Source organism: Perca fluviatilis, chromosome 9, assembly GCF_010015445.1.
Source record: "Perca fluviatilis chromosome 9, GENO_Pfluv_1.0, whole genome shotgun sequence".
In the NCBI taxonomy this organism is placed as follows: Eukaryota; Metazoa; Chordata; class Actinopteri; order Perciformes; family Percidae; genus Perca; species Perca fluviatilis.
In genome coordinates, this window is record NC_053120.1 from 31976408 (window position 1) to 32001060 (window position 24653).

Below are 24653 nucleotides of genomic sequence, written 5' to 3' on the forward strand. Positions count from 1 at the left end.
CATTGGCATTGTTTTCCGTGGTGGCCACACGAAATTTTGACACATTCCGTACCACCACCACAGAATGAGCTTAAGTGAACCCCCCCGCCCCCCCTTCAAAAAAAAGAAAGCACACGCGCCCCCCCCAAAAACACGCCAACCCCCCCACCAAGAAAAAAAAAAAAAAAAAGGGGGGAGGACCGCGGCCTCTCGCCCCCTCCAGATGAACTATGCCAAGCAAAGGAGGTCATCATCAGAGCTGTTCAGAAGGAAGCATTCAAAAAAGAATTTGAAGCTTTGGAGACATCCAAGCCAGTCCCTTTGAACAGCAGTCTTTATCTGCTTAGCCCAATGTCGCAGAACGATCTTATCTGCCTTGCAGGCCGGCTGAAGAATGCTAACCTGGACATTGTAGAAAAGAACCCGGTTATCCTCCCCAAAGACAACCATGTTTCCTTGCTACTCGTCAGACACCACCACGCTGAGGTCAAACATCAAGGTCGTCATCTGACGGAAGGCTCTTGGGCGGGAAAAGGATCATCAATTCGGTTCTACACAAATGTGTAACCTGCCGTAGGCTTAGAAGTAAATTCCAGCAACAACGCATGGCAGACTTACCTCCAGAACGCCTTAAGACCTGTCCTCCCTTTACATACGTGGGTTTGGACGTCTTCGGACCCTGGGTCTTCTGCACCAGACGGACAAGAGGGGGGCAAGCTGAGAGCAAGCGGTGGGCCATAATGTTCTGCTGCATGAGCTCCAGGGCTGTTCACATTGAGGTCATTGACTCAATGGACACATCAGGCTGCATCAACGCTTTAAGGCATTTCTTTGCAATAAGAGGACCAGCCAAACAACTGAGATCAGATTGCGGCACAAACTTCATAGGGGCCTGTAAAGAACTTGGAATGGGCAAAGACCAACCAGATATAACTGTCCAGATGTATCTTAACCAAGAAGGGTGTTCTTGGGAGTTCAATCCCCCACACGCCTCACACATGGGTGGTTCTTGGGAACACCTGATCGGTTCGGCCCGAAAAATTCTGGATTCAGTGCTCCTTGAACAGTACACTCTCTTAACCCATGATGTCCTGTGTACACTAATGGCAGAAGTCACAGCAATCTTAAATGCAAGGCCACTAATCCCAGTTTCAAAAGATCCTGAGGATCCATTCATCTTGACCCCATCAACGCTCCTAAGAAAAGTGGCAGTCCCTCCCCCACCAAGGAACTTCACAGACAAAGACCTCCTCACCAAGCACTGGAGACAAGTTCAATCTCTGGCCAACAGAGACAAATGTCCGCTCTGCCCTGAAGGTCCCAGTATGAACGGTGTGTGAGACACACTGTTTCCGTGGGGTAGTGGGTGCGTCTTGTAAAGGGGGAGAAACCGGGGCAGCAGAGGGAGACCTCTTTACCTCCTTTACTCTATCCCACCTCCCTCTATCTGTGCTAAATTTTACACAGTTTCTGTATTTATATGCTCAAGCACATATAGTGGGGCAGATAAGGGGGGAAATTGTTCACAAGTGGATACAAGCACCAAATTTGGTGTGGTTATCCCTCTCGGGCCAATAATTTGAAAAATAACGTTAGCCACTTGATTTTTCACAATGGCCGCCATTTTCCAAGATGGCCGCCATAAGGGGGGAAATCATTCACAAGTGGATACAAGCACCAAATTTGGTGTGGTTATCCCTCTCGGGCCAATAATTTGAAAAATAACGTTAGCCACTTGATTTTTCAAAATGGCCGTCATTTTCCAAGATGGCCGCCATTTCCAGCATTGGAAAACACGTATCTTGCCACATAGTTTTACTCATGGGACATATTTCAAGGTTTTTACCTTTGAATCCTATGTTTTTGACTATGGAGATGTCACATACATATCTATTTTGTGTTTTGAGAGTCTTTTGTGGTATTTATAGTAAATAATGTGAAAACACATACATGAAACATGACATAATTCCAAGAAATTATTATGAAGTATGCCAAAGTAACAGGAGGTTTTATGTTATTTCCTTTTTTATGTTCATTGTATTTATATGGGTGATTATATTTATGTTCATTAAGGCCAACATTGCTAGTCCTGGCACTTACAGCTGCACAGTGCTGTACAGGTAAGACCAAAGTGATAGCATTTACATCTTCCGCGGCATTCTGCTTTGCATCCACATTTGGTCAGTTGCTGACAGCTCTCTACAATTGGTGATAGCTCTGTCCAGAAGATCTGCCATAGATCACCTTACTTGGTCCATCCCCACTCAGAAGGACTCAGTATTTCTGGCTGGCATACAGTTGCTTGACTCATGCTGGGTAACATTATAGCTGCTAGCTAGCTAGGTAGCATAACAGTCCGTTAAGCTGGGAGAGGCTCCGGTCGCTACTGCACATTCAAGAACCGAGAAGAAAGTTAGCTAGAGGATGAAGAAAGAGCGGAGATACACCAGAACAACGTATGCTCAAGAGAGGAGCCGTGTGTTGTTCCCAAGACATAATTTAGCCACTGTTGTTGCCCGTTGCTCTAACATTACTTGGTTACTCGGCCGTGCTAATGTTAAAGACATGTCACTTCAAGCATGCAGTGGAGCAACATTATGAATGCAATAACAATCCACCTCCAGTCCCGCTACAGACCGTTGAGAAAGACGAGAGAAAGACGGTTCAGAGCAATGATTAAAACACTGGATTTAAGATGTCTTGCCTCGCTGAAATACGTCCGCCAACCTACTAACATTATTCAAACAGCGAAGGAGGCTGACAGCGGAGCTCCGTTCACTCGCCCACTTTTCTACATTCAACCTAACCTTACCTGTGGCCAAGGTAGTTTTTATACAACTATCTTACAACTATTTTGTTTTGAAAGGGAAACAATGTTACAAAGTTTGAGTTTATTGTACTACTTTGCAGTTTGCACAATAAAAATAGTTTAGCTTCTGTAACTGTTTCATGGATTCTCCTTCATATAACGTTATTGTATAATGTTGTGGAGCCAAACCCTTTAGTAATAAAAGCTTTTAGTAAACATGATGAGATTAAAATGTTTTTGTGATATTACATGTACTCCTGACAGTAAAATAAGCCATTATAAACCTATATAAAGACCCAGTCAAGCAAAGACAGAAAATACCGTGATATACTGTGAAACCGCCAGAATCTTAAAAAATACCGTGATATACATCTTTGGTTATACAGACAGCACTAGCCGTCATCCATTCTTGGAGGGTAGTGGCTGAGCTGGCTGAAGATTTCAGAAGCTTTGTCTAATATATTCCATGTTTGCCAAGCAGTCTTCTACCCTGCCACAAAAGCCTGAAACAACATCACAGCCAGTGAATGCATGAAAGAAGAGAATACCGCTGCTCTTCTCCCTTCCAATACATTGATAGAGGTCATGTACAGGGATCCATCTTAGGCTGATTCCAATGTCCTGAAGAACTGGCAGAACACTGACTGCTATAACAAGAACGTCTGTGTCACTGGCTTTGACCATGAGGTTTTTGTTGCCATTTTTGGCTGCATGTTTAGCATGGACAAAGATCCTGGTGTCAGCTTCCTCATGACTACGTGGACTTACATCATCTAGGTTGATGGAGTGGTTGCTGACAGCTTGATCCTCTTTGGTCACTATAACCACATTTGGTGTTAAAGTTTCTGCAATTCTGTCAGCAAGGAAGTGGAACAGCTCATCATCTCTGAGAAAGTTCTGCCAGTTTGTTGGTATTTTACTTTGCGTCCGGCTCCATGTCCTCTCTTTCTCTTCTTTCTGTCCTCAAACTTGATTGTTGGTAGATGTCGAAGACTATGTCTGTTGTTTTGTATTTCACAGAGTATGCCTCTATTTTGGGGAGAACCTCAAATGCATCATAGTGGTCAAATGTTTTTGAGCTCTGTGGTGGCAAACAGTTCACCAGCACTGAGCCATCAATAATGATGGTTTCTGCTTCTGGTTCAGTGTCAGGGGTTTTGACAAGAGACTCAAGGATGGCAGCCAGCTGAGATTTCTGTCCACTGTGGAGCTTCCCATCATCACTCAGGGCAGCAGGGAATGGCTGATTCTTATGTCTAAAGAACTCCTTCAGATCACACTCTGCTCTGGCATGAGATAAATATTTTGGAGAAGAGCTGGCAGTCCTCCTTCAGCACCTTTTTCTTCAAAGAACTTACAGAGGCTCGTTCCTGATGGAAGAAGTTCATGCAGTTCTTCTTGATTGGCTCATAAAGTTTGGGTTCTTCTTCTTCAAGTCCTTTCATGAGCTGTTGGAATTGGGTTTTGCCTCTCTCATAGTGCGAATGAATCAATGCAGCTGCACCTGGGTTTGCAATATCCTTTATGTCTAGTGAAAACAGATCCTGGCTCTCTTCCTTGAAAGGATTGCCCATATCTTTCATGACACTGTTGCTTATTGACTTTATCAAGAAACAACACTTGAGCTCGTTTGGTCTGCTCATGGTGGCTGGTTTGTTCTGTGCCTTCTTTGGCTCCAGATGCTGCATCGTACTGCAAAACCAAGCAGCTGACTTCAGGACCAGCTACCATCCACCTTCCTAGGGCTGACGGATCTTCAGTCACACCTATTGCACCCCCACTTCCCTTGATGACAGCATTGGCCGTGTTTACATTGGTGTCGGGTAGAATATACACAGCCGTGACGATCACTACTGTTAGCTCTCTCGGTAGAAAAAAAGGCAGGCATCTTACAGACATGTACTCAAGGTCAGGGGAACAGTGTTTATCTATAATTGTCCCATTATTACACCAGTTCTCATGCACGTACAAACAGAGCCCCCCTCCTCTGCTGGAGTGCGACCTGCTAGCTGCATGCTAGCATCGGGTATCCCAATATATAATAATCAAAACACAACAGTCACGAACACAGCGATTTCCAGCGAGTTTTAATTCCAAGTCGTTTTATGTACCAGGGATCTGGCATTGGAGAAATACAGGCTCGGTAGAGGTGGCTTGTGTGGTTGTTTTCTTAGCCTTAGCATAACCAGCGGTCTCGCTATGTTGTCTGGGATGTTGTGCATATAATGAAAGACACTCAAAATAGATATCTGGTGCTGGTCACTGATGTTCAAAAGGTTATAGCGGGTGTAGCGGATGTTCGCTGAAAACAAGCAAGAAAGAAGTACAAAACCGTGGATTGTTGTGGATAGCATGCAGCTAGCAGGTCACACTCTGCACCCTGAATTGAATTACATTATTTTACATTTAGAAGGTTTAACTTGGTTGGTCACTTTAACTTGGAAAACGTTACTCTTTTTTCAAATATCCCACAAAGTCACATGAAATTCCTTAAAATTTCATAATTTTATGATTTACATTCCACATCATTAGATCTCACCATTAGAGTTAACTATTGATATATATATAGTTTATGATGTTGAATATGGGCTCATTGTAATTCTTGACCATCAAAACATGAGGGTAAATATCACCTCTTGTGATTTATCATGTTTGGTTCAAGAGATATGATGGAAATAATAATTTGGTTATGGCGGAATCCAAAATGGCCACCACAGCTGTCTAGAGGCCTTCATTTATGTTGTGTGTGGTATCATTGTAATCGTTGACCATCAACACATAGGGCTAGACATCATCCTTTATGCAGTTGAATGTTTTGTTCAGGAGATATCATGCAAAATACATAATTTGGCTATGGCGGAAAGTAAAATGGCTGCTGCGGCTGACATGATGTTTTTTTGTGATGGCTAAACGTACTTTTTTGAAAGAGCACTATCCACTGAGTAATTGTGCCAATTTTGGTGCTTGTATCCACAAGTGAACGATTTCCCGAAAAAATTGCACTTATCTACAGTACAGGCCAAAAGTTTGGACACACCTTCTCATTCAATGCGTTTCATTTTTATTTTCATGACTATTTACATTGTAGATTCTCACTGAAGGCATCAAAACTATGAATGAACACATATGGAATTATGTACTTAACAAAAAAGTGGGAAATAACTGAAAACATGTCTTATATTTTAGATTCTTCAAAGTAGCCACCCTTTGCTTTTTTATTAATAAGGGGAAAAATTCCACTAATTAACCCTGACAAAGCACACCTGTGAAGTGAAAACCATTTCAGGTGACTACCTCATGAAGCTCATTGAGAGAACACCAAGGGTTTGCAGAGTTATCAAAAAAAGCAAAGGGTGGCTACTTTGAAGAATCTAAAATATAAGACATGTTTTCAGTTATTTCACACTTTTTTGTTAAGTACATAATTCCATATGTGTTCATTCATAGTTTTGATGCCTTCAGTGAGAATCTACAATGTAAATAGTCATGAAAATAAAGAAACACATTGAATGAGAAGGTGTGTCCAAACTTTTGGCCTGTACTGTATTTCAGTTTTGGATGAATGAATGTGTAATGTGTTAGTCCCCCACAGATACAGCACACACAGGAGTTGCAAAGAAACGTCACACCAGAGGTCCCTAGGGGGCGTCAAATGGAGTAGACTGGTATTCTAAAGGTCCCACTTTTTGCACATTATTTGATTTAGTCCTACCCCAATAGTTCACCATCATCTTTTGGTTAAATAAGTGTTTTATTATTTTGAGCTGCTATTCACTCCTTAATGGGCCCTACTAAACAATGAGGAAAATACGATCCCAAGGGCTCATCGCTTCGCTGCTCTGAAACCTGTTAAGGCGAAAGACCACGACCATTGATCGCCAGATTCCACTAGGGCTGTACTAAATGCCTTCTTTTTTTTTTTACTTCGAAGCTTTGCTGCTTTTCAACAGTGAATATTCAAAGCTTCGGTGGTGGCAGCAGGGGAAACCAACATTTCCGACTGCACTTGAAGGCAGCTTTGGAAAAAGAGAGAAAATAAAAGTTTACAGTAACGTTACGGGACTCATACATCACTACTGATGAGTCTGATAATGGGTTTATGTAAAATGGGTTAAAAAAAAATCGAATACCTACCCATCAAATGAAAATTAAAATATTCGGATCCAGTCCTAGAGTCCACTATTTTCAAGAAAAAGAACAGGTCCTCCACCTAGCAAGACAGAAGAGCCAGCAGTTAACTCTCCTCGGAAAACGGATTCACATTTTCCCCGACTTTATCCCTGAGCTGTATAAGCGCAGGGATTCCTTCAATGAAGGTGAAATCCCATGTCCTCATGGTTGCAAATCTTTTTAAACAGACTATGGTTAGCAAGAGCTCAGGTGCAGATAACATTAGTGACCAGGTACTTAAGTTCTGTGCTTTGCAACTAAGTGGAATTTTTTTATAAATTTTCCAGCTAAAATATGTAAACATGTCACCATTGTCACTGTGGCAAAATGTAAAATCCCTAAGATATTGAATGATTTTAGACCATTAGCTCTCACCTTACTGGTGATGAAAGCCTTTGAGAAACCGGTTAAGCAGGAGATACTGAGGCAGGTTGAAGGTCAGTTGGACCCACTTCAGTTTGCCTATGCACAGGTGTTGATGATGCAACACTTACTCTGTTAAATTTCCTTGTTCAACATCTGGAGGCCTCAAAAACCCATGCTATTTATTGGGTTAGAGTTAGGGTTCCCCACAGGGCTGTGTCCTTTCACCATTGCTTTTCATTTTATACACTAATGACTAGAGCTGTGACGAGATCTCGTCCCCACGATAGACCTTTTTCACAACAGACATGTTGACATGTCATAGCAGGAAAAGCACAAGTGTATTCAAAACCATTAATGATGGCTGCATTCCACTTAGGAAAGGCCCTGGTATTGTGCTTACTGGGACACTGGATGGGATTGAGCCATCGTTATCAATTTCAGCTGTGCTTTTCCTACTATGACAAGTCAAAATGTCTGCTGTGAAAAAGGTCCATTAAACATGATGAGATTTCTCGTCAAGGTAAAAAGTGTCTCGCAATATCAGTACATAAGTGTAGAGCAGCAGCCTTGAAATTAGCATAGAAGATCCCCCACCCGTTCTCCAAAGTTGACTCCGAGTTTACTTTTGCAGAGCGATAGCGGAAGAAAAAAGCTGCCTGTAAAACCCGGCGTTAGAACATTAGAGAGTACCACCGCTCTCCCTCTCTCTCTCTCTCTCTCTCTCTCTCTCTCTCTCTCTCTCTCTCTCTCTCCCTATCCCTCCCTCTCTCCCTCTCTCTCTCTTGGCTGAGACACACACGTGTCCGCCGTGTGCAGTTCACAGTGGTGCTGTCTCACGCAGACTACTCTCTTTCTCTGTTAAAATGAGTCGAGAATCGAACAGCAAAACCTAACTTTACTTTTAATGATAATAAACAAAGAAATGATATCTGTTCATCCTATAATGGTCATAAATCGATACTAGAGTAGCCTACTGCCTTGTTTATTGCTGCAATTAATAAAATGCAGAGGAGAAAAGAGCATCTGTCTTCACAAAAATCATCTGTTGAGTGTTTGATGGTAATTTATTTGTGCTTTAGAACGTAATCAATGTGAAACAATAGTAAAATAAGCTTTATTTCTCTCTGTCTACTGTACAATGACAAATTCAAGTAGCCTACAAAACATTTGGTCTCAGCTACTGCCAGAAAACGCTTAGTTATACCTTGGTTCTCTGAGTGAAGAGACTTTCTCTCCACCATACATATGGAATAAGTAACAGTGTAACTTAACTGTTATACAGGAGAGAAGCCAGTTATCTGAGTTTGTGGCAAAACCTTTAAGTGCTCGGTTTTCATTTTGGGACATTCGATTGAATAAAGGACTATTTTTCCAGTCTTATTTCTTCATTGTTGTTTTCTGTAAAATAGTTTTAAAATCTTGTCTTGTCTCGATCTCATGAACCCAATCTCGTGTCTCGTCTCGCCCCGTGAGCTGGGTGTCTTGTCACACCCCTACTGTGGAAAACTCCCTGCTGGACTGATGAGCCGACGTCACTCCTTGGACTCACGCATTTGCGCACGTGCAACTTCGCCATTTCCTTTTGTAGTTCGCTGCAGACATGAGTACAGCTGCTCCTAAAGTTGCACGTTACTTGTATAGCATTCTGTTGTGTTGCCATGTGCGTTATTGAGAACGTTAGCGCGCAATTCTATGTCCATGCTGGTGTTGTATGTATCTTTGTTCGTGTAGTTAACATGACAGTATTTGCTTTATTATAGTTCAGGATTGCATGCTTATGTCTACTGTAATGCTAGGAACTTACTGCAAATATATCATTCAGAAACAATAGTTAATACTTTGATTCATGTATGCATGTTAGTCCATTGTTGTACATTAGTTAATTACAATCCTGCTGAGGATTAGTTCAGCTGCTGCACTTGTGATGGTGTTGCTGGTTTAATTGTTGAAGCGCATTTCACTGTGCCATTCGCGCCGCTGGTCTATACATGACTATTGTGCTTGTATGTAGCTGTTAGGTTCATTTGTGGTCTTACAGCGCTTACAGCGTCTAGTGGCCAACAGATGTAACGGCATAATAACCTGTATTCTTTACTACATTGGATCGTTTTAATTCCCATTACTATCCAGTATTGTTCGGTTGTTTGCATAGCAACTATTTATTGCATAGCAATTACGTATATTGCATATAATTATGTATATTGCAGAGTGAGTGGTTGCTTATTGATCTTTAATCTGTATATATGTGTATTCGTTATGTACAGGTTATATTTACATATTCTGTATTTCTTTATTTTACAGAAACCCACACCCACACACACAAACACATACTATCGTTGGCCATTTTGTGTGTTTTGCCATTGAAAAAGGAAGTGGGTGTAACTCAAGTGTACATTGTCCAATCTGCCCCAAATCTTTCATGATTCATAATACTCCAGCCCTGTGGACATATACAGGCCGATATTGACTCAAAGTTATAGCACCCCCTAGTGACAACAGGAAGTAGGCCTAAAACTCAAGGTTTTACTTTAACGAACTCCTCCTAGAGATTTTATCTGATCGACTTCATATTTGGTCTGTGCCATCTCAAGGCCTTCATGATGAAAATGTATTAAAAGCAAGACTTATCGTCTGTAACGGTGTGGGCGTGGCGGCCATTTTGAGCATCAACTAGGAAGTTGTTGTAACTCAAGTGTACATTGTCCAATCTGCCTGAAATTTGTCATTATTGACAAAGGTCCAGGCCTGAGGACATCTTCTGGCCAATATTGAATTTTGGTCATGGCGCCCCCTGCTGGCAACAGGAAATCAGCTATATATGTTAAACATCATGCATAAATGCATGGCCACATGGAGAGGCATCTGCCAGTAACTCTGAAGTGCGCGGAGGTGCTTTGGCCATCCAACACTGCTTGTAGCTTTAATTATTTATGCTTTTACCACTTTTTATTTGACAAAAGAAGGCAAGGTTGTGTAAGCTGGCAGCTGTACAAGTACTTGCCTAAAACAAAATTTTGTGTAAAGGTGAAATGTTAGTAGTTCATGCAACTATTCATTTGTGTGGAACTATTTTTGTTGGCAAAAACATTAATTTAACATTTAGTATTGTTCAGCAATATATGGAATGAATGTTCTCAAAGTTGCATCAGCTGATTCACACATCATGTGCAATAAACCTAATTATGGCTGAGTTGATTGGAGGATAAGTCTGTGTCTGTGTGCATGAGAACAAGTGAAATTGTACAAATCAGTGCCAGCACTTGTGTTGTGTAGCTGTACACAGTAAGGTAATAGGCACACAAGACTAGCCCATTGTGACCCTGCACATTCTTAGTTATAACAAGGTTACAGAGAAGCGCTTCAGTTACAGTCTGGGTCTTGCTTCGGCCTTTGCACTTGCAGCACAGATCTGTAGCAATGACGAGAGACCCCCGAAAGTCTGTCGTTGCTCAACATGCAAGTGTTTTCACACAGACCACAAACATTTCTTCCATTTCCTGTAAGTGTTAGTGTTTGACAGATGGGAGCCTCTGATGCAGGGGCGCCGCCAGGAATTTTGGGCCCCATGACAAAAAATCTAATTGGGCGCCCTCTGCGCAGCTGTTGTCCCCACATCTCTAGGACCTAACTGTCCCATCAAAAGCTTTACATAACTCTAATTAAAGGCTTGCAACTGTCTTGCTGCTTGTAGTTCAATACTACTACTAGCACAATATTTGCTGCTGGTGATTTGTACATGCATGCAAGCAGGCATTAAATTGGAATTTGTTATGTGGGGGGGCTCTCCCTAGGGGGGTCCGGGGGTGCACCCCGGGAAAAAAAATTGAAAAATAAACCATTAAATGGCACTTTCTGGAGAGTTTTTTGCAAAGAAATGGAGAAATCGAGTCTTACATGATATGTGCAAAACTGCAAGGTTAAGAGCCTATATTTTGCATTGTTGTAGTATCAACAGGTATTAGGGCATTTAGCATTTACATTAGGCCTACTGTTAATCAGTCATCACTTGATTACACATTGTATTACCTTGTTATGATATCAGAAATGACCCATACAATGTGCCAAACATAATGTGCCACATGAAGAGACAGTGCAGCACATGACAATAGCAACAGCTGAGAAGATTTGGGTCTGTGGTCACCAGGTCCACCTCACACACACCTCCCATTCTCTCTCTTTACTAACACACACACACACAAAACACACACACACACACACACACACACACACACACACACACACATGCACACACCGTACCGAGTGGGGCTCTCCAATGCTCGGAGCCGAGCCGCTGGAGGAGATGCGACAGCGAGAACCGGTTCCACGGCTTGGTCAGCGACATGAACTCGTAGCGGCCGGTGGAGCTTCCGAGCACCGAGCTTCCACCACTGCGAACGGGGTTTTTAGCTTTAGGAGAAGGCATTCTATCTGTTAATCCTACCGACGGAGACACTTTGGCGTTATTGTTGACCCGCAGTGGTGAATTGTCTGCAGTTCTGGGCGGATTGTTGCCGTGTTCTGATTGTTCTCATCTCAGCTCCGCCGAGACAAAATAGACATGCCATTTCAAACATCTTTCATTTATTGTCAGAAATATCATATTTTCAAAAGCATCACTTTCATCATATTTTATGTGACATATTTAGACTGCAAGCAGGCACATCCGGACACGAGTAGGCTTATGTGCTGGGGCTGAGCCCCGGAGAGCCCCGGTCCAATTTAACCCCTGCATGCAAGTCTAGTATGTAGTTCACTATTTGATGCAAGATTGCCATATACTAATAAATAACACTAACACTACAGAACATTGACCCAAATTACCTAGTTCTGTATCACCACCACTTGATTACATACATTAGATACAATAGATTTTTTTGTTTGTGTGTTTGTGTGTGGGAATAATAAAGTCTGTATCTATAGATGTCATTCCATAATTCAATCTAAATGAACGTATCAAACTGGATTATTTTAATATTGTCTGTATCTTACATGCAGGCTCAGGTAAGCTACTCACTGTTTCCAACTGTCCAGCATCCAGTACAGACAGTAGGTTGTTGTTTTTTTTAATTTTATTTCATAATGATCATTATGTGATAAAATAATTTTTAATGTGTTTGAAGTTTTGTCATTAACAAATTTTTCATTTTCTTTTTTGTAATGGTAAAAAGAGCAAGAGAGACAGAGAAATCCCCACAGACTCCCTGCAATGATGCTAACTGGCATGTCATTGAACACAATGTTGCTCACCTTCTTCACTGGGACAGGGAGGGGCACAGTTAGGTGGAGACTGGGGTGCTGCTGACTCATCTGTTAAGTCTGCTAAAAGGGGCAGGGACAATGATTGAATATGAATATCTTGCTAAACGTTTCCCTGCACTGATTAAATGGTGATTAAATGTAGGCTAACACTAGTGGACATTAAGCCAACAGGTTAATACCACTCACAGACTAGAGGCTACCCACCTTTCTTGGTGAAAAACTGGGTTACAGTTTGACACCCTTTCCTTTGTTTTTCCTCTCTTTTCTCTTTTTTTCAAAACCAGATTTTGATATAACGTTACTTGGCAACATTGTGGTCACTGTAGTTCTGGCGCATCTACTGACTGCAACTAAACACTGTCGCTGAGTGCACTAAGGCAGGACCAAATCATTTCATGCAGATACAGAGGGGTGGTGGTCAATATGGATGTTTACTTTTTGGTCAATGGGGATATTTAACTTTTACTGCCAAAAACAAGTAAAACAAAGAGATCATTAATTTTATTATTATATTTGAAATATATATACTTGAATGATGATGGTTTAATAATTTTATATCAGTTTTTACCTATTTTTTGGGGCCCCTGTCAGTCATGGGCCCTTGGAATTGTCCCAACTTTTCCCCCCTATACGGCGCCCCTGCTCTGATGCATTTGCTTTGAGCTTTATTGACTGATAACATTGTAGTGCACATCAAACAGCATTTCAGCACATCTCTATGGGCTTGTGATAGCAAGTGTGTGCCTACACACCATTGCTGGCTGTACATATTTGCTTGGTTCCGGTTGATTTTTTTTTATGGATACAACAAAGGCTTTAAACCTAGTTTGACAAAAAGTCTCAACTAAACTAATTTTTATCACTTTCTTCCTCAGTGGATATATTTAACTGAGCCTTTAAACTAGACTTTAATTTGGGGCACCTCCACAAGACAGGGTACCCTGGAAATCCAGAGTTCTCGCGAGAGCACAATTTGAATTTGCTCAGCGAGTCACTCTGGCATTGAGTAATGATGCTCATTAACTATGCCCTTGTAGCCAGGTTGCACCAATCACATCAGTGTATCTGATATAGGCGGGCCAGAGGCGAGCTAAACAGATGACAACAGTTTAATCTACCAGTTAGCTCCGCTGGTAGCTAAGCGTATGGGGCTCTGGATACGTCACGCTGTGTATTGTTGTGATGGATCGTAGTGTTATCAATTATGTGCAGTGAGATTTTCAAATGCATGCTTGGTGCCGCCCCTCGAGTTGGGCAACTTTCTCAACTCAATGCCAGACCCTTAATCCTTTCGGATTTGGGTTTGGATTTCCAGGCTAAAGACAGGGCTAATGAAAGACAATATAATGTTACAATGTGGGAAATGTAGGATCCACCGTTTTTGCAGTTTGACCAATATATTTTGTCCTGAGAACAGGGGATAGATTTCTGCCAAATTCCTTGGCAAATGGACCAGGATCTCAGTTCCCATGATTCAACACTATACTCAGATTTTTCAGTTCAACTTGCTCTGAGCATTCAGATCATCTAACTGGAAGGAATCTCTGTCTGTGTGGGAGTGAGTGTGTCATTCGAATATCTCGGGAACCATTCATCTGATCTACAGATTAAGCAACCTAGAATTTCCCCTCCCAACCAAAGGCCTTTTGGCCAACCTTGGCCTTGGTCTTTGGTGTTACCTTGTTAACTTATCATAAAACTCACTTCATTCAAGCAGGACAGAAAATAAATTAAACTTGCCAAATCCGCCTAAGTTAGTCTTTACAGAGTTCAGTGTTTCCCACAGAATTAGATTCTATTTGCAGTGGTAGCTGGACCCGGGGGTGGGGGGTCCATGAGTGGAAAGAGGTGCAGAATTCTTATATTTATTGTACTTTAAATATTTTTGGCAACTTTGTATAACAGCTTAAATAGACAATCTGCCCACAGTCCCCTATTCAAGACTATAAGGGTGCAGGGGCAGTTACAGCACACAATGTAAAAAAAAAAACATAAATTTGCTCGACGAAACAAAAGATACCACAAGTTATAATTCTCTTAAACGGCCAGATGCTCTTCACCTCTTTGTGACCTTCTGCATGCAAATTTAAACTTAAATGTTACTGTATATGTTGTTAACTTGTTGAGCACTTGAACATGAACAAAATTGAAAACAAAATGTTTGCAACTTACCCAATTACCCTAGTGGGGATTGTTTTGTGTCTCTTACACATAAGTCGATATTGACTAGCAGGTAATGTTAACGTTACAGCCTGGTAACCTCGACAACACTGCTGATAACGTGCTAATGTTATATCCTTACTAGCGTTATGCATCTTACATTACTAAAAGAGAAAAGGAAAGTTTCCCTTCCACTCTTTGATCCGCTGACGAAAGATGATGGGGCTGGCCATGATTATGAGGAAAGCCTGGAGATGGCTGCGACACCAACATCTGAGGTAGAACATCATTCAAGGGCCAGGAGACCGAGGAAGCGTTCCTCCTGCTGTATCAGCCCCCCGCACCACGGGTCCCCCATCGGAGAGCTATCCAGATCTAGCACCCCATGGAACAAGCGATCCCAGCTGTCAGCTCTGATAACCCTTCCTAATGAGCCCCACGGCATTCCCGTTCCGAGCTCCGGTGACGCTATAACAACAACGACAAAGTTTTCATTTCAGGCCTCCCCCACTGTTGCTCCCTCTACGCCGTTTCCATCCACGGAGCCTCCATGGATTGGCGAACCTTGGAATCAGGGACCCCCAGCGGCTGGTGAGTGTCCAACTACGACCAGGCCCTCGCGTCTGGCCTCTTCCGCTGCCTCCATCACAGCCCCAGCTCTGGGTTTCTCCAGCAGCGACGCTGGACATGCACCTGCAGCTACTACTGCTAATGCTAATAACATACACTCTCATAGCGTTAGCCAACTCGCAGCCGCTTCTCTCACGTTACTCACCGATCAGGAATTACGGCGGCGAGGCCTCTGAAATCTTGTGTATCGGGGACTCAATCATTAGGTTTGTTAACCTTCCTAGTTCCATTATTTACAGTTTCTCGGGCGGCAAACTCCAAAACTGTATTGAACTTCTCCCACTGCTATTTGAGCGTCATCCCTCTGTGCACACCGTGATTGTCCACGCTGGTGCGTGTGACGTCATGTCAAGACAATCAATGAAACTTCAACAAGAGTTTGAGTGCCTGACCTCTACTGTGGAGAACCTGGGCAGAACCTGCATTCTGTCGGGTCCTCTGCCAACGATCAGACATGGAAATGAACGCTTCAGCAGACTATTCAGCCTGCATCAATGGCTTCAGAATTTCTGTGCAGTGACAGGCCTGCCCTATATTAGTAATTTTATATATTTTGACACATTTTGGTCGAGACCACAGCTATTCAGATTAGACGGGCTATATCCAAACAGAAAAGGGTCTAGACAGTTAATTTCCAATTTCACTAAATGTATTGCTGTCAATCTCCCACCTAGACTAGACTGACTAGCAACCTATCAAAGTAAAGGCCCATTAACCAGCCTGCACGCCCCCCTTCCCCCCTCCACACTCCCCACCGTTGACATTCTGCCTCCCATTGACTTCTTCTGTTCCTGTCAAAATTGGAACAAGGAGGAAGCGCCCAATCAGAATAAGTCGACCAGTGTTTCTTGGTATACCAGAGCGGCTCCCTTGTCTGGCGCTGCCACTATCCAGTGGGGGAGCTATGCCCTCACACTCTCACTGCTTTAAGGTCCCCAGATCCCTTAAAGTTTGCACTACTGAACATTGGATTTTTTTTTATCCTTACTGAATGCTGGCTATCCTCCACTGCCACAACAGTTCTCATTGAGGCTTTCCCCCCAGAATACAATTTCTTGTTTTCGGCACGACAAGGGAAAAAAAGGGGTGGGATCGCTGCTATCTTCTCTGATGCCAGCAACAGTATAGAACGTAAATTTGGCGTTTTTCCCACTTTTGAATACCTAGCTTTTGGTATTAGGTCACCAAAAAGCATCCTTGTTCTGTCAATATACATGCCCCCAAAACAAAACTCGGATTTCCTTTTGGAATTCTCAGATCTGCTATCCATAGTGCTGGTTAAATATGACACTGTGCTGTTAATGGGTGATTTTAACTTCCATATTAATGACAGATATGATCTCAGAGCTAGGGAATTCATGGACCTAGTTACTAGCCTTGATTTTGTACAACATGTGAATGGTGCAACTCATAACTGTGGGAATTCATTAGATTTAGTTTTTACACGCAGAGTAAATGCTGATATCTCCTCTATCGAGCAGACTCCCATCTCAGATCGCTTTTGTATTTTTGTTTTATGTTTATTTTAATATCCTAATGTGTCCTGACCCCGGAACTTACACGTATCGTCAAATCGACAGTACTGCCAAATCACTCACATCATAAAAACACTCTCCACTTCAGGAATCTATAACTCACTCACAGTATACATCGTTCATATCACAGTCATTCAGTGCCTACAGGTTTGCTTTGATAATAACCACTGTTTGGTCAGGCGTGTAAATGTACTATCATTTGTGCATAAAATAATTTCATTTGGAAGAGTGTTCCAAAGGCTTGCTGCTTTATAAGAGAACGATTGTTGACCATATGTGGTTCTACGTCTTTGAACGCTGCACTCTCCTCTGACTGTCGACCGTGTGGCTCTAGAAATTCTCTCCGAATTTAATGTGATAAATTTTCTCAAAGGGGGAGCAGCGATGTTTTGGATCATTTTAAATAGAGCAGAAATTTGATTATATTTAATGAGGTTTTCAAAACTCAAAATGTTATATTTACTTTGAATTTTACAATGATGGTACTGGCGAGGCTTTTTAATATATAATGATTCAAGTAATTTTAACGATGTTTTACACGCCTAAGACCAACTAGACATGCAATACAGAAGATATGGAACAATCATAGTATTGAGGTATATATTTGAGGCTTCCGTAGTTAATGAATTTCTAATATGTTTATAGTTCATCAAATTAAATTTCAATTTATTACCAATTTTTTTATGTGACTTTTAAAGGGGTGATAGAATGCAAAACTGATTTTACCTTGTCATAGTTGAATAATGACAGTTTAGTGGGTAACTAGGACATACATAGAACCTCTAAATCCCATTGACACCTCTTTTCTCTGCAAATCTCACTATTTGAAACTGCCTCTGAAAACGGGGGAATCTCAACGAGCCCCATAGTTGACGTCAACTATTGCGGCTCCTCCTCATTTGGCTTTAGTCTCTCTCTTTGTCACGCCCCAACATTTGCATAGGCTACACAACTGACCTGAGATCAGTTAGTCTTCTGAATCTAGGTCGTGCAGATCTCAGAAAATATGGGCCGTTTTACGAAAATGTATGTCTAATTGCAAATTTTGTCCGTCTGTGTGTCGGAGTTCAGAGGCCGGTGCTGCCTGTGTAGCTGCCTCACCGCCTGGCCTGCATTCCTTCATAGACCCCGGCCTGCTGTGAGGTAGATGGAGCTCAGTCACGGCTGGCAACCCACAGCACTCCATACCCGCGCAAAGTCACCGTTTTAGGCTAATGGACTACGAAACGCCGCTGCTCTGACAGAGCTCCAGGGCCTGCAACTCCCCTCTTCCTGCTAGCTAAATGCCAGGTGTATGTGAGTGAAAGCGCGGTCAGCGAGCTTGTTATGCCAGTATTCTCTTACCACAGGTTCCAGTTACTCTTTTAATGTGTGTAATTATAATGTGTTGAGTTATAAGATAAGAGATAAGATAAGATAAGATAATACTTTATTGTCTGTTACACAGGGTTCCAGAAAATTGTCTTTGACAAGGCTCCAGTTACAAAGAGACATTCATACATACATATAAAAACAAGACATGGGGTGAATTGAAGTATCAGCTGACTGTAGTGTTCATTTTGTGCTATTCAATATGGCTATTTAAACAAACGATTGGGGAAATAAACGCCGCTTGTCCGTGAGTCTCATTGATAGAGACTGCGGCTGGATGGAGCTCTATCAATGAGAGCTAGCTAGCTAGCCTCCTCTTAGAATTCCTCTGGAACTCACAAAAATTCATTAAGGAAGCTAACTATCCGTGATTTGTAGCTAGGATTGAAGGGACAGTCACAGCTAACGAAACACCTAGTCTTCACAAATATTAATTAACTTGAAATCGGACACCGTTGTTAGGTTTATAAGACATTTAGTTAGATGTTGTGTAAGTGGCGTGACGAAATTCAAACTGTAAATATACTCGAATTAAGGCGAAAAGGAAGCTAACTATCTGTGATTTGTAGCTAGGATTGAAGGGACAGTCACAGCTAACGAAACACCTAGTCTTCACAAATATTAATTAACTTGAAATCGGACACCGTTGTTAGGTTTATAAGACATTTAGTTAGATGTTGTGTAAGTGGCGTGACGAAAATTCAAACTGTAAATATACTCGAATTAAGGCGAAAAGGAAGCTAACTATCCGTGATTTGTAGCTAGGATTGAAGGGACAGTCACAGCTAACGAAACACCTAGCTAGTCTTCACAAATATTAACTTGAAATCGGAGACCGTTGTTAGGTTTATAAGACATTTAGTTAGACGTTATGTAAGTGGCGTGACGAAATTCAAACTGTAATTAAAGCTGCGAGCAGCGATAGACGGGCCCTCGCGCCTCTGCGCGCGTCGGGGTTACTGGCGGACGCCGCTCCTTGCGACCGTGCATTCGCGCGGCACTCAGATGCCGCAAATCGTCAACAATGAAAAGGGAACTCCCTGCTGAGTTCAACGATAGCTCACACAAGACTCTACGTCATACGGTTCATTAGCTGTGAAAAGGGGCGTGGCACAAGTGTAGGGGGCGGGTCAAACCATCACCAATTAAAAAGGAAGTCTGTGCTGAGTTCAATGATACCTCACATAAGACTCTACCTTAAACGGGTCAAAAGTTATCAAGGGGGCGTGGCTAAAGCTTAGGGGGCGGGCCAAACCATCACCAATGAAGAAGGAACTCTCTGCTGAGTTCATTGATACCTCACACAAGGGTCTGCATCAAACGGGTCATTAGTTATAAAAGGGGGCGTGGCTAAAGCTTAGGGGGCGAACCAAACCATCACCAATGAAGAAGGAACTCTCTGCTGAGTTCATTGATACCTCACACAAGCGTCTGCATCAAACGGGTCATTAGTTATAAAAGGGGGCGTGGCTAAAGCTTAGGGGGCGGGCCAAACCATCACCTATGAAGAAGGAACTCTCTGCTGAGTTCAATGACACCTCACACAAGACTCTACCTTAAACGGTTCAAATGTTATAAAAGGCCTGAGTAAGTGGGCGTGGTCATATTATAGGGGCCGGCTCAGTATCACATGTAGACCACACATTATAAGTTTCATGTAAATCGGATGATGTTTGTCATATAAGGCGCATTTCCTGTTGCTATCACCAAAAGATAATTTTGGCCTGTAGGTGTCCTCAGGCCTGGACCCTTGTGATTCGTGAGAAATGTCGGGCTGATACGACAACGTACACTCAAGTTACAACAACTTCTTTGTTCATCGCTAAACACTCAAAATGGCCGCCAAGCCACGCCCCCACCGTCTGACGAAAAGTTTTTCTTTTAATAACTTTTCATCGGGAAGGTGTTGGGATGGTACAGACCAAGTTTGAAGTCCATTGGATGAAATCTCTAGGAGGAGTTCGTTAAAGTATAGCACCTTGACTTTTAGGCCTACTTCCTGTTGCCACTAGGGTGCGCTAATATCGGCCTTTATTTGTCCTCAGGGTTGGACTCTTATGAATCCTGAAAAGTTTCGAGCCAGTTGGACAACGTACACTCGAGTTACACCCACTTCCTGTTTCGCCGGCGAAACGCACAAAATGGCCGCCCCGCCACGGCCACGCCCTATGACGAAAAGTTTTTCTTTTAACAAATTTTCATCTTTAACTTCTTAAGATGGCACAGACCGAGTTTGAAGTTGATCAAATGAAATCTGTAGGAGGAGTTTGTTAAAGTACGACATGTGGAAATGGCCAAAATCACACAATTCTGAACTTTGAAATCAAAATGGCGGACTTCCTGTTGGGTTTAGGGTATGGCTCTAATGAAGTTTTTTGTACATCTTGACATGGTACAAATGTGTACCAAGTTTCGTGAGTCTACGTTAAACGCACTGCAGGGGCTCAATTATTTTAACTTTCTAGGGGGCGCTAGCGAGCCATTTTTGTGCGCCTATTCCCGAAACCCTTAAAATACGTAAATTTTCACCAGACTTGATGCGACTGCCAAATTTGGTGAGTTTTTGAATATGTTAAGCCCCTCAAAAAGCCAATTCATTTGACGGGAAAAGAATAGAAAGAAACAATAGAAAGAAACAATAATTCCTTCAGTTTCAATAGGGCCTTCGCCGCTGTCGGCGCTCGGGCCCTAAATATACTCGAATTACGCCGAAAAGGAAGCTAACTATCCGTGATTTGTAGCTAGGATTGAAGGGACAGTCACAGCTAACGAAACACTTTGTCTTCACAAATATTCATTAACTTGAAATCGGACACCGTTGTTAGCTTTATAAGACCTTTAGTTAGATGTTGTATAAGTGGCGTGACATGTGTGTAACGTGGTAAGAGATTGCTGGTGTAACAAGCTCGCTGACCGCGCTCTCACTCTCACACAACGGGCCATTTAGCTAGCAGGAAGAGGGGAGTTGAAGGCCCTGGAGCTCTGTCAGGGCAGCGGTGTTGGTAATCCCTGCTGTGGGCTGCCAGCCGTGACGGAGCTCCAAGTACCTCATAGCAGGCCGGGGTCTGTGAAGGAAGGCGCCCCGAGCGGTGAGGGGCAGCACTGGGGCGGTGGCGAGGCAGCACCAGCGGCTGAACTCCGACACACAGTCTTACCAAATTTGCAATTAGCCATCAATTTTCGATTAAACAGCCCATATTTGAGCTTTATATAGTTGATTTCTCGCTAAAAAGTCTAAGAAGTGAATTTAATAACGAAATAGCCCGACAAACAATGTATAACTTTGCAGTGTCTGAAATATGAGGCCTGCGCCGAGTCTCCCATGTGTTTCTATGTTTGCTCAAACCAATCAGCGCGTAGCTCATTCTGAATATTCATTAGCATACCATATTTGGAAGAAAAGCTCTTGTTACAAATAGAGCCATATTCACAGGGTAGTTAAGGGCCTAATAAAATAGCATTCGGGCAATTTTCAGCCCAACAAATGTTACATACCCCATTAGGAGACCTTAAGGAACAGTGTAAAATACCCTATATAATCATTCTATCACCCCTTTAAAACCAAGGTTCGAATCAAGTACTAGACCTAAATATTTTGTTTCATTTACATTTTTAATTTTTTGTCCATTTATGTGAATTTCTTGAGTTAGTTGTAATTTACATTTAACTGTCTTTAGGTGTCACTGGTAAATGATGACACTTTTAATGCAAAGTTAGCGTTGTTTGAGATGTTTGTGTTATGACAACTTGACAATACCAAAGACAACAATCTCTGCGTTTTGACAACTTCACATTAAGCAAGACAGTATAACCTATCAATGTCTTTGTTATGACAACTTGACATTAAGCTAGACAACATAACCTGTCAGAAATATGTCATGGCAGGTCTAATCAAACTTTAAAATTAAAATTATTTAGTTTTATTTGTTTAAACTATAGTTTGCAACAATTTTATATTAATGAAGGTCTGTTACTGTCAAGCCATTGCCAAATTAGTTGATACAAAGCTAATTAAGCCTATCAGCTCCACAAAACTCTGTATTTCGACATTCAAGCACAGAATCTCGAGTGATGCATTTTAAGTCACCACTGAGAAAGAACAACAGTAGCATTCAGCTTTGGAGATGAAGAAGACATGAAAATTACAAGATTACTCTTCTGAAGAGTCCATCATGTTTTTCACAGGTTAAACACTACTAGCTACTGTGTTAAGCAAAAGTGTCAAGATTTAACGAATGACACTTAATGACAACAGTCATGAACATTCAAAAAGACTTCTTCATGTTTATGACGTGTCATGTCAGTCCAATGCACACCCCTTCAAATAAAGTGTTACTGTCAATAGTATACAGTTGAGTTGCATTTTTTTTCTTTTCCTGAGGGCCTTCTGTAAGTTACTTTGGGGTACAATGAGTAACATATTCAATATTTTACAATCTATAGCTGTTTGGGCCCTTTCAGTTGGGGATGCAAGGCAGTTGCCTACCTTGCCTAATGGTAAAGTCTTTTTTTTTCTTCTGTGAAGTGTAGAACAATGACTTGTGTGTGACATAACTATGTCGTGGCACGTGTATTGCTCAGAACCCCATGAAGTGCAGTGTGAATTTGAAGTGGTTTGTATGAGCAGTTCTCAAGAAATGTGCAAGCAGCAATAACTACCATGTAACTGGCCTGTTTTGAACAGGCATGTTTTCAATGGGCACTGTACAGTAATAGTACTGTAAAATTAGAAAGCAGAACATGCGGGCAATGTCAAAGCAATGATTGAAGTGGAAGGTAACTGATCTGTATGTAAGTTTGTCTTAATAGAATTCAAGCTGCGTTCTTTGACCTTAGACAGAGCGATGAAACAAGTTACTATTAACTATTCTGCATTAAACACTTAAGAAAAAAGACAAAAGTCAAGGGATCAGCAAAATCATTATAATTAATCCTCTGGACAGATAGATATCTGTACCAAATCTTACAGCAATCCATCCAGTAGTTTAGTTCCAATAGTGTTCCAGTCTGGACCAACAGACCAACATTGCCATTTCTAGAGCCGTGCCGCTAATATGACTAAAAGGTTGACTTTCTCTAGGGGAAAGGATTGCAACAGCATTCATTTAGCAAATCATGAAAGTTGGACATGAATGTTCAGTTTCCTGTTGACTCACACAGTGAAGAAGTCCCTTTAGGTAAATATTAAGAATGCAATTACCAATTTAGAGGAAGCAACATAAAATATAGTGGAAGGAGTGGTGAATCTGAGTGCTTAGCCCTGTACTTTGTTTTTTGTCTGGTTTTTGGTCAAAAATTAGGCTCTTCTTAAATTGCACTAACTGGAAGAATGTATAGGCCAAATGGCAAGAACTTAAATGTATGTGAGGCAAACTGGGCCTGTAAATATGACTGGAACAAGAAAACAATGACGTTATTTCAACTTCTTCTCTTGCAGTTGCAAGTTTCCGTTGTCCTTTTGTAATGGTGCCATATTTGTTCGTTGGGAGACCAATCCTGATGAGGTCTGATCTCACTGCTGAATCAAATACCCACAAAACACTCCCTTCTTAATGAGGGGGTAGTTTCTGCTGATATTTAATACTGGTTACTGATTTATTATTTTCTTTGTCAGCTTGCAATAAGATCCCTTCCAAAGTAAATTAATGTTTTTTTGGGGGGGAATTCTGCCACAGAGGTTTTATTATGATTTGCTCTGTTAGAAATCACCCCATTCTTTCCTCTTTCTCTGCAGACACATCATGACTGAGCTAATTGAAACAGAGAGGCTATATGTGGAGGAACTACAAAGCATCATGGAGGTACAGTATGACTGCTGATTTTAGAATGTTTTTACCCAATTTACATTGCATCATGGTTTACTTAAAGTGGCTATATGTAACTTTCAGTTTGTGTTGATTTCAGCGGCCCCTTTGGACAAATGCGCTAGTGTTTTTACCACACTTTAAAGGTCTAGGAGTTAGCGTTACGAGGAGGTCATATAGTTGCGATGAATGTTTTGCTCAGACAGAAAATCGTTCATTTACAATAAGAGAATACGTTACAGATGCATCGTTGCATTTCAAGTGTTGCAAATGGTAACTACTTTGCCTACTTTGGATGTATCATGAGCTAAACAAGGTATCACTGTCACTGTGTCACGAGCCAAAAAAATATGAGTTTGTTGTAGCAACCAACGTAATAATAATTTATAGTAATATAGCGCATTTCATTAAAAACACAAGGACGCTTTACACAAGTACAGGGGGACAAGGGAAAAGAAAATAGTAGGCCAACATAAACACGGACTAAAAGGAATAACACGTCCATGCTAAATGGAAGGGGGGCATAATTTAATGTCAGCTACTGACGTACAACCACATTGCGCAATCTAA

At 41.8% G+C, this 24653-nt stretch overlaps 1 protein-coding gene across 7 annotated transcripts in view; it reads left to right on the forward strand.

Annotated features, from left to right (window-relative positions):
• mcf2l2 (MCF.2 cell line derived transforming sequence-like 2) overlaps positions 1 to 24653 on the forward strand; it is a 376220-nt gene that overhangs the window by 193182 nt on the left and 158385 nt on the right. For all 7 annotated transcript variants that reach the window (XM_039810745.1, XM_039810749.1, XM_039810748.1 and 4 more), the window contains exon 16: positions 24014 to 24080. In XM_039810745.1, the coding sequence (XP_039666679.1) occupies positions 24014 to 24080 (67 nt within the window). The remainder of the gene's footprint in view (positions 1 to 24013; positions 24081 to 24653) is intronic.